An 11,204-nucleotide genomic window follows, 5' to 3' on the forward strand; every position below is an offset into this window, starting at 1 on the left:
TTTAAAAAGCCACAAGTTTTTCCTGACACCAAATTGCATACGTGCACATCCATCTACTAAGCCGCCACTGCACTCAAGTGTTGTTTACTTCTACATGTCCTCTGTATTAAGGTGGAGTCTATTTATAGCTTCAGACCCCCCACAGTTAGTGCCAAAATAAATGCACACTACATAGTTTGCATTCTGTGTGTATGCTGTCACAGTATGGCTAAAGTATCTACACACGAAAACATGTGTGTGACAGCTACAAAAAAAGGTTTACTGCTACCCTACAATTTTAGGATTGTGTGGTGTCATAAACACCTAGATTGACTCACACCACCAGGCACGGAGCACACAGACGAAACACAGCGAGTGTGTGTGAGTGTGCGTGTGTGTATGTGTGTGTGTGTGTGGGGAGGATTTAAGTAGCAACATTGCTTATTCTCTAATCACTCACTCAGCTTTTCATCTGCAAGCAGGTGTATTTTGCGGAATTTTATAATGACTAACATTACTACTTCTTGCTCAGGTGTTTTTGTTGTTTTTGAAGGATTAGTTTGACATTTTGGGAAACATGTTTATTCTCTTTCTTACCAAGGGTTAGGGTTGGATGAGAAGATCGATACCACTCTCATGTCTGTATGGAAAATATGAAGCTATTGCCAGGAGACAGTGTCTGGAAACGGGAAAACAGCTCTTTCCAAAGATAAAATCTACCCACCTGCACCTCTAAATTTGCACATAACTTCCCTGTAGCACCACAACTTGCCAGTTTTTTTGTACTGATCATACATATCATGTTTGTTTAAACATGTTATACTGTGTATTAGTGAGTTTTAGAGATGCTGGTAGGTGGACTTTTTACCCTTTAGGTTCAGGCTAGCTGTGTTTCCAGTCTTTATGCTAAGCTAAGCTAACCGTCTCCTGGCTCCAGCTTCATATTTATCGTACAGACATGAGAGTGGCTTCTGATCTAACTCTTGGCAAGAAAGAGAATAAGAATATTTGTCAAAATGTTTAACTATTCCTTTAACATTTCACCACACCAGTAGTTTGTCAGTTTTATCAGGCTGTATAAGGACTGTTGAATAGTAAGTTGCATATTGTTTTCCCTTTCTCTTTTTGGCCCTAAATCCAGCTGAGGACCCAGGAGGTGCTGCCAGAGAGCGGCCTGCTGATCGCAGTTTCCTGAAGAGCAGCGGTGCTTCCGGAGCTGCAGCCAATCAACGTCCAGCGGCGAGGAAGCGCAGCAGCCAATGCCTGCTTTAGACTTTTAAAGAACCAGCCTCAACGCCACCACCTCTGACCTCTATGCTGAAACAGCCAAGACCCACAACCCCCACCCTCCTGCCAGCCCTCCACGCCAACCTTTTCCTGTCCCACCCAACCTCAGCCTTTACCTCCGTCCAGCCTTGAGAGTGCTTCCATCCTCCCCTCCTCCGGGCAATATGTGCACAGTATAATCTGCACCTTGAGCCTTACCAAACTCCCTTCAACCCGCCGCCAGTTTTCAGTCACTCTCTACCACCTCTCTCACTACATGTACTATGTCTTTGAGTGATACAGTCAGCAGTTTGCCTTGTCGTGTGTGTGACAGAAGAAGGTGTTTGAAATGTGCCTCTGGTGGTTTCAGTGACGTGCGTCCTACTGATGGAGCTGGTTGAACATGCTCCTAGACACTGATCTCAGACCAGGTGTGTTTCCATAAAGGCATAAAGGCATTTTGGTTTTAGGGGTTGTATTACAGAACATTTCAGGATAACTGTACCTGATTTATAAATTTAGAAAAATAATTTACAATGGAGAATTTTGAAAGAAATCAACTGTAGATTTGTGAGAACTTAACTTGGAGTTAAAATCTAAAGTTTCTAAAATAACCCCCCTCCAGGATCTGTGTCTAAGAGCATCCTCTCCTGAGAGCCAGACAGCCTGTGGACGGAATAAGTGTTCATGCATGTTTAATCGTGGCTTGTGAGAGGAATTCTGCACACACGTACACACACATATATGTATATGTATATGTATGTATATATATATACATACATATACATATATGTGTGGTCGAGATGGCTCACTCAAAGACAAGACATCCTCAACTTTTAACTGCCACAGAAATGCAAGTTTACTTCTCGTGGCACTTTTATTAACGAGGAGTTTTTTTTGCAAATGCAATGCAAGGAACAGTGACACCCACAACGTATCACTAGACACAGTGGAGGAATGTAGAGGAGGTAGGTGATCACTGCTAAGTAGTTGTGTATATCTGTATTTGTGGAGGAAGCTTATGAATGGTATGTCAGCCTTCAGCCAAGGGTTCTGAATAGCTGAACAAAAGCCACAGAAAGGTTCCATTTTAGTCACAAGCCTCCTCTTTTGGGTCCTAACGTTACTTTTTTGGCATCTACCTGCTGAATTTGAAGTCAAATGCAGGGGAGTGGGGTAAAAGAAAGCTTAAGGCTTTGATCAATCTGGTTGGTTGTGATTTCTGTACACTAGAATTTGTAAAAAAAAAAAAAAAAAAAAAAGAGGTTAAAGTGCTGAAATGGAACCAGGCTAAACACGCGTATTCAAGCTCCTCTGTAGGAGTTCTCATACGAGCATGTGCAATAATGATGTTTCTTGAATGATCATGCTGCACCGGGTTATTATTATTTCTTTGCTTGACACTGGATTATTAGTCACACTCATAATAAAGTTAGGACACAATCAGTGTTATGATTGTGCATTTTGTTCTGGTGTGTTGATGCATGACAGAGACTGTAAGTGGTAAAATCTAAGCTATGGAACAGGGGATTGCCAATACTTGCCAAAGTTTGAACTTTGAACTCTTTACTTTCACTTTGACTTGCCTTATCCATGCGAATGACAAACCTAGGTCTGATCAGACTTTAGGGATACCGAGGTGTCTTTTATTAAAAGGGCCTCCAGAACCACAGAGATGGTAACCGTTAGACAGCTAGTTCAGTTTATTTTGAATTGTGGAAATGAGCTCCTTTTTTTGGACCAAAACTCAACTAAGTGGATTTTTCCCTCGAGGCCATATGTTTTTGTCTTTATGTTATTTCTCGTGGTTCGTGGCCGTATACGCATTCCCATGGCAATGGCAAAATAGGTTATCAAGTTCTTATAGATGATGCAAACTTTGGCAGGCTACTGGTGGGATCATTGTTCTTTAATTCACTCACTTATAACAGTTCAACTTCATGTTTAGTTTGATATGTTTTCTTGCTGTACATTTGCCATTTCATGCTGTAATTAACCTGCTTTTTCTGTATGAACTTTTCTTTTGTTTGAGGGTGTGTGTGTGTGTGTGTGTGTGTGTGTGTGTGTGTGTGTGTGTGTGTGTGTGTGTGTGTGCGCATGCGTGTGCCTACGTGTGCGTGTGTGAAAAAAACATCCAACATTTGCTTTTTGCAAAGTTGATTTTCTGGGTAGCTGTGCAATAGCTTTATATCTTTTATTTTGATGTTAAACATCATTGTATTACGAGTATGTTTGCTACATTCACTTCCTGCAATGTATGATTTATATGCAGTGTATGTTAGAGGATTGTGTCACTTTGAATAAATTAGTCACGTAGGTTGTGTCTGATAAGAAATCACAAACTATGCCTTCATGATATCTAAGTCACTGATCACAATATTGTCCACCTATAACAAAGCTCGGATTAATGTTGCTTCGCTTGCCTTTAAATTTAGCTTGAGAGCTTCTTCAGTGGGCTCTCAGTGGTAGAAATGGCCTTGAACTAGCGCTCGTCTACCTGAGATCTGCCAAATTAGGTTTTGTTTGCGCTCGAGTCTTCAGAAAAAGACAAAAGTTGCCAAGTATTTCAATAGAAGTGAAAAGTTTGATATTACCTTTTGAAATTAAAGAAGTTAAAGGGAAAAGTTTTGAAGATTTGTCTACTGTAAAAAAAAAAAAAGCCAATGACTGGAAAGATTGTGAAACGCAGAATCCATAAAGCACCTTGTTAGAGCGTAAACAAAGCCTTTTTGCTATTGTTATTAAGGGAATCAAACAGCAGTTTGAAACAATGTATTGTTGGTTGAGTTACGTATGTATATAGCGCTATTTGATTGGTGCAGCTTTTATGTGATTGGAAAGCAGCTTTTTTTCTGAGTTTGTGCATAATGAACTAGAAAGCCGATACAGGACTCATATGGATCCTGTCTCTGATGACAGTTAACAGTGTGCTGTGTTGGCAAAAGTATTATCACTGAAAGATTTTGGTAAAGAATGAATAAAACACTTAAAAAGCTTGTGCGGTTTACTTTTGTTGAATGTTTTTGTTATTTAGATTTCTGTAAGCTTCCGCCTGTGCTCTTAGATAAAAGTTTCTACTTTGGTTTCATTAAAGAATAACCTAACACCAGGCTGCTGCACCTCTGGCAACACCCAAGAGTGTCACCATGTAACCAAACACATGCTACAACTAGACAGGTAAAACAGTAACTGATGGAAATAGAAATGATGCATGTAGACAATAAGTGTGTCTTTAGTCCAGGTTGGAGAAGATCAGTTTCAGTTTTATTTAATTTGTCCAGTACCTGAAAAAATATCAATCAAGACAAAAACATATATCTAAAGTATATGGGTTTATTGGACCAAACTGAACTACAAACATACAAAAGTGTCTTCAAAACACAATTCTGGCTTCTTCCACCAGAAAAGACAAAAAAAAGACAAAAAGGCAGGAATTAGGACCAGCGTGTCCTCTCTTTATTTGCAAACAAGTAAAACCTTGTACACTGAATCATCACACTGGTTCTGCAAAGCATTTTAAAACATTCATGAAATGGTTGTAAAATTCAAGTTTTGGTTTAAGCCTTAAAACACCATGTGGCGTCCACGGCGCTTGTTCACACACTCCCTTATTATATCTGTACGTCTTAAAAACTCTTTGGACAAAACTTAATGGCGAGGCTCGACATTCACAAAATACTTTCAGAGCGTCTAGTTGAACAACCAACAGGATTTATGAAAACCCCTTTTATAAGCCTGTAGCGTGTATCAACTGTGGGTATATACTGTACTGTAAGTGCAGACATTTAAACAGCACAACTTATGAGTGACAAAAATAACTTTCAAAGCCACCATATTTCAAAATACAGATTTTCTTAAATGGTTATACTGTAAAGAACACAGATGTGAGCAAACTTTGTACAACTTTTAAATTAATGGCAACTACTTATCCTCATTGCCCTGTAAATTCACCTGAAAATGTGCCTCTGATCACATTTCGAGGTGTGTGTGCGGCCGATCTGCTTCTGACTGCGTATCACACTCAGTACACGTATTCTTACAATTTACAGACATTCAATACAGGCAAAGCAGCAAGATGAAACAGTTCGGGTGAACGCGCCTCAGTGTATGACTATACATGTAACAGATACATACAGTATATTCCTATTTGATAAACAGAACTCAATATAGATGCACACACACACACACACAAGTATAAATCACTGCAAGTTTATCATATCTAGAAAAAAAAAAGAGCACAAATTGGATTTTATAGCCCAGAGAAGCTACAGTACAAGAGTTGTCTGCTGCATAGTTAAAAGCTTATATCAACACTTCCTGCTCACAGGATGGTAAAGTGCTCGCAAAATGATGTCAGGATAAAGGCAACAGCAGAACTAAACATCAACATCTGACCACCATTCTCCATGTGGAAATATATTTTTCCTGTTGAAACAGACAAGTACTCAATCTATAGTGACCTCTGCATTTACAAAACTGGACTGAACTTGGTAGTTTAGTTCATGTTGTAGATTCCACTGTGTGATGGCTTAACAGTAAGAAGTTCAACATAATATGTAATACTGACAAAATGAGTTGTTCATTGCTGTCTCGTGTTTTTACAGCAGGTTATTGCACTTCATATTCAAGCAATGCAGAGTCCGCTGCTCTCTTCCGCACCTAAACCCCCGACTCTGGGCCAGATGAAGCCATTCTGTCATTCTGCATGCACTTACCATAAATACTTACAGGTCAATTAGTTCAACAGTTCAAGGAGTATATGACGACACAACAATCAAAAATCAAACTGTTGATCTACATCACTACTCACATAGCCCTCGCTTTACGAGACTATCCTTAAAATCAACATAAAGAAACTAATCCTTTACAGATCACCTCCATCCTTTACTCCATATACTTAAAAATTAATCTTGCTTTACACACGCACATGCATATATTCACAATGTGCAGCAAACACTGAAATACACACAGTGATTTAATCAGTCTCTCGTCTATGTAGGGATGTCAGGTAAAAGCCACAGTATGGTTCTTGTCATCTCCTTCTGACACCCTCCATACACACACAAACACACTTGGCTACTTTTGTTCAGAGCCCTATGTAGACCGAAGTGCAACCCTTTAAAAAAACCAAGCCACAGTCACAGCCACTGGCCTTAAGCTCGCCTGTAAACTTGATTCAGTGCAAGATTTGGCTAAATGTGATGATACAGAAAAAACCAGCAGAATACAAACATGCTGCTCTCTAAAAGCCGTGTGGAGCAGGTCGAGGTTTAGATAGGCTTGTAAAGCAGAGAGGTGACGTATTTCTTCTTGTATCTGTGAGTCGCACTCAGTACCATCACTCCATCCTACACAGACAGAAACACAATAAACAGGCAAGCTGTCGTTAGTGGGATCCAAACCCATGGAGCAAATAAACATTGATGCTTATATATTTTTTTTTAAACCGCCATCTGGTCCACACAGCACGACGAAGAACACTGAAAATATGATTTTAAATAAAAACATTCACAATATTCAAAGTGTTTCATTAGCAGGTGTCGCGCTGCATTATTAGCACATTTAGCACAACCGTTCTGAACACAAATTTTGTTGCTTTAAGTATTTGAAAAGTCCCCCTCCACACAAACATGTTTTTCTTGTTTCTACAGAGTGATGTTTGAATGATGTCTGTGCAGAGTTGACAGTAGAAGGATGTTGTCACATTCATCTGCTGAAAGTGGAAAGTTTCTCTGTGCTCACTGAAAATCTGATTTTAAGGGGCGGAGCCTACAAGGATGACTTATGACATCACAAATTGTTTGGAAGTCAACCCTGGTCCAGTATGCAACTTATATGATGTAGAGACTTGAAGCCACCAGTGCACATACACTGAGAATAGACTTCACAGTAAAGTAGGAGACATATTCGTCCAGCAGAGAACGTATTTCAACCGTTTCCTGTGAACCTACCTTTATGGAGAGAGCGTAAAGATGGTTCAGCATGACATGGTTGGGTTCAGGCAGCAGGGCAGGGTCACACTGCCGAGAGAGAGGAAGAGGGAAAATTACAAACCACAGAGGAAATGGTAAACAACAACAAAGGCAACTCAAATTGAGGTCTGAGGAAATGGCAACAGGAAAGGTGGAGGCGATACTCACAGATATATTGGTGTCCTTGTTGAGAATGACTTGAAGGAGGTGAGGAGGGAGAATAGGTGGGGCTTTGAAATGCTCCTCAGGTCTGAAAACGTACTGCTCCTGCCCATATGGACCTGGAGGGGAGCTGGACAGATCTGCAAACATACAACAGTCATGATTCTGCTTCTGACAGGAACAATATCTTAGTTCAGTTTATATCAGTGTTTAATGTAGATGAGTTGACAACTACTGGTCAATCTGTAACTAAAATCATCCATAAAAAAGACAAACAAACACAAGAACGATTAAGTAATAATTTGTGTATCTGGACCAATCAACAGTGACTCTGCACAATTTCTACCCAGAAACTATTCACATTAATTTCCCATTCAATCTACAATTCCACACTCTCCATGTCTGTTTCTGTATTTAAACATTAACAATTAGAACTGTTTATTTGGTTGGCTAAAAACAGCGCAAGAACATTGTGGCTGACCTGATGTGTCCGACTCCAGAGAGTCAACCTGCAGGGCGTCAAACACCTCAAAGTCTGACTTCTTCACCTGGATCAGGTTGTTGATGGTGCCAAGCTGGCTGGTTACAACTGGCTGCAAAAGAGAAAGCAAGGTACCAAGAGGTAATGATGAAGCATTTTTATAAATATTATTTATAACATTCTGCACACATTTCCCTGGATTTGTAGGAAAGGCCTTAATGACAATGCTGTGAGTGCGGTTGCATATACAAAATTACTGGGAGCGGGTGAAGCCTTTCAAATAGCGTACATCAATGTTTGTATAGTTTTCTGTGGTTTTGGTGACCGAACTCTATGATAATAGAAACTGATAGTATCAGTCAGCACCTCATTGTTTGGATATTGTAATGTCAGTTTCTCAACGATGTCTTTTAAAATGTCTTAATTTCCTTAGAAGGTCCTATTCTTTCATGTTTATAGCATCATTGATGGTTATAATGTGCCAACATGCACTGTCTGGAACTGAACTGTTTGAGAATCCAAAAAGTACATACCCACTCGTAACATGTAAATGATAATGAGACAAAAATGACACTAATGTACCTCTGAGGCATCGTGGACCCACTGTCCATCTACAAAAAACTTGTACTGGTGCTCTCCTTCTGGCAGGTCTAGGATCGCTACAAAGTCATTATGGCTTTAGAGAGAGGAAAACAAAGAGTATTACTTCAAAACTGATTGGACAGGATTGGACAGGATTGGAGCGAATATGTATAAGCTGAGATAATTTACATGGGATCCCTAGAAAAACATGAGACTGAGAATGTACAGTACATGTACAGCATGCTGAATGCAAAACAAAAATAGGGGTTAACCTCTTATTCAGTGGTATCTTCGTGCCCCAGTTATTAAAGGAACCAGCTATGTAGACTTCCTTTCCTCCTCCGGCCCAGCGGATGACTGTGGGTCGAGCTTGAGGACCAATTTTCACTAGGTCATCCAGATCTGGGGTGAATTCTTTCTCCTCTAATACCTAAAAGCAATAAATTGATACCTCAACTATAAGCTGTTTTTCTGAAATATCATATCTAACAAATGTCGCAGATATCTGAAAGGTATTCCTGCAGGACAAACCAGATTCAGTACTCTGTATTTCTATTTCTGTGTTATACCTTGGACTCTGGCCCATGTGTGTTAAAGATGTTGGGGTCATCCGTGCTGTCCACCATCTTGCTGCTGGGTTCTTGGTCTTTGTGACTGCCGCTGCTGTCTGAGCGGTGCGCCTTTGCTCCATGGCGATCTCCAGCCACTCTGTCACTTGTGTTTCCCATAATGCCTCGCTATTTATGGTGCTATTGGAAGGAAAAGACAACTTCTTATATTGCTAAACGACTCAAATTTTACTGTAATCTCGTCATTTGGACACTAGACAGTGTCAGAATCAGTACTGCACAGCATAATAGCTGGTGTTAATTTAATGTCCCTTTACTCTGTCATTAATACTGCAATTATACTGTATACTTAGCATACCTATTCAGGGATCCAGTTCTCAGCATTATTAGTACTAATCATATACATATATATATTCTTATACATATACTGTAATGTAATGAACATATGTATACACTCTTATTTTACATTTTTCTATCTTCTATATATATTGTAATATAATGCACATATTTTAACATTATTATTATTATTATTATTTCTATTTCTTATAATGCCTTGCTTAGCAACTTGAGCAACTAGAACACAACCAATTTCCCCCAGGGGATCAATAAAGAGTCAGCAAAGGAGAAAGGGAGCAAACACAGTGTACACAAACTCATTAATAAGACAGTAACCGGAAGGGCCCTATGTTGTTTTGATTTGTTTTTACTTTCTTTTATGTCCCATGCGTGCAAGCCCCAGCTTGTGCCTCACATGTATTGTTATATGACAATGTAACGACATGTCAGGCATGAGATGAAGAGTGAGGGTGATATGTGGCCATTTTAAAATAGCCAACACCATGTTAACACTTGCAATGTTTAACTAACATGTTCATTAACTGCACACATCATGACCCCGCAGTCTGGCTCTCCCATACGGCCAAACCGCTTTCCAGAGAGGCTAAAGGGCTTATCAGTAAGCTAGACAACCTCAGATAAAGTCAAGTAACCGGGCACAGTCTCCTATATGCCAGCTGTGAACGAGGACCTGCTCCAACAGATCAGACTACAACCCTACAACCCTACAACCCTAACCCTACAACCCTACAACCCTAACCCTACAACCCTACAACCCTAACCCTACAACCCTACAACCCTAACCCTACAACCCTACAACCACTCAACGTTGATGCTCACAGCACCGTCTGTTCACGCCCCCACCACCGTTACTTAACGAGCAACAAGTTTTCACTTCCCAAACCAAAGCTAGCCAACATTAATAATAAATACAACTAAACTGAGAGCGCTGGGTGAATAGTTTGGCCAGCTGTAACCTACCAACCTGTCCTATCCGTCAGCTGTGCCCGCCTCGGATCACTTCAGCAACAGAATATTTTTAGCCACAGTTAGCCTCAGTTAGCTCGCTGTTAGCTGTCACTTTATAACAGTCAGCTAACCGACGATAACCCCACCGTGTAGTACCGACAGAGGGGACCAACTCACCGACACCAGCGGGCGTTATGTACCGTCGGTTTGTTTTTAGCGGAGGGCTCACCTTTATCTTTCTCCGACGACTGCTGCGCGATGGTGCCCCGACTACGGTGTGTGCAGCTAGGACAAAATTAGTGGGACGATTTCACTATCAGCAGGGCGAAGGACTACCGGGTCGCCTGAAACGCTGCTAAATAGTAAACATAGGAGTTTAAAAGATGTATACAGATCCAGTGACATTATACTGCGGATAGTTATTATTTTAATTATAGTCAAGCAGCAAAAGACATTTTTTGGGGGATATTGGGGGGCAGTCATATGTTGATGGTTTCTTGTTTAAACTGTTTTAAATATACATATTGGATGTTCTTGGTGTCCATAATAGAAAATGGAAATTATTATTTATTATTAATATTATTATTGACAAATAATTTGGTCTAGGCTGTGTTAATCTTTGTAGGTAATGTTTTGAGTATTTGCTTTTAGGAAAACAGAGATTGTTTCAGTCCTTCTCACTGCACACGCTTTAGCATCCATAACAGTCTGCCCAAGTAACTCCCTTTGCTGCAGGGAGGGTTCTCCCAGCCACATTCATTAATTAGGTTGACTAAGATATAAACTAGGTCTTCCTCTTAGTTTTTTTCATTTTATCTTGAAAAAAAAAAAGAATAGAACCCTTTGTAGTATGAATGAAAGCAAATTCTTGAACTTGAGACTGGGAAT

The 11,204-nt window shown here is 40.0% G+C and overlaps 2 protein-coding genes across 8 annotated transcripts in view; one reads left to right on the forward strand and one right to left on the reverse strand.

Moving 5' to 3' along the window:
• The window catches only part of LOC127363553 (myomegalin), a 44,555-nt gene extending 40,314 nt beyond the window's left edge, over positions 1-4,241 (forward strand). For all 5 annotated transcript variants that reach the window (XM_051400200.1, XM_051400157.1, XM_051400178.1 and 2 more), the window contains one exon: positions 1,121-4,241. In XM_051400200.1, coding sequence (XP_051256160.1) covers positions 1,121-1,251 — 131 coding nt within the window. In that variant the 3' untranslated portion in view covers positions 1,252-4,241. The remainder of the gene's footprint in view (positions 1-1,120) is intronic.
• A 438-nt stretch (positions 4,242-4,679) lies between these two features.
• On the reverse strand, positions 4,680-10,656 carry prkab2 (protein kinase, AMP-activated, beta 2 non-catalytic subunit). Of its 3 annotated transcripts, none has more exons than XM_051404619.1 (8): positions 10,546-10,656; positions 9,012-9,191; positions 8,715-8,872; positions 8,443-8,536; positions 7,861-7,972; positions 7,386-7,519; positions 7,197-7,265; positions 4,680-6,593 (listed from the first exon to the last, which is right to left on the reverse strand). In XM_051404619.1, the coding sequence occupies exons 2-8, from the start codon at positions 9,168-9,170 to the stop codon at positions 6,516-6,518; spliced, it is 804 nt and encodes a 267-aa protein (XP_051260579.1). In that variant the 5' UTR covers positions 9,171-9,191; positions 10,546-10,656; the 3' UTR covers positions 4,680-6,515. The 3 variants fall into 3 exon arrangements, with proteins under 3 accessions (XP_051260579.1, XP_051260569.1, XP_051260589.1); XM_051404609.1 differs by having other exon boundaries at positions 10,494-10,601; XM_051404629.1 differs by lacking the exon at positions 10,546-10,656 and adding an exon at positions 10,329-10,464.
• Positions 10,657-11,204: the final 548 nt, after the last annotated feature.

Source organism: Dicentrarchus labrax, unplaced genomic scaffold (genome assembly GCF_905237075.1).
Source record: "Dicentrarchus labrax unplaced genomic scaffold, dlabrax2021, whole genome shotgun sequence".
Lineage (NCBI taxonomy): Eukaryota > Metazoa > Chordata > Actinopteri > Moronidae > Dicentrarchus > Dicentrarchus labrax.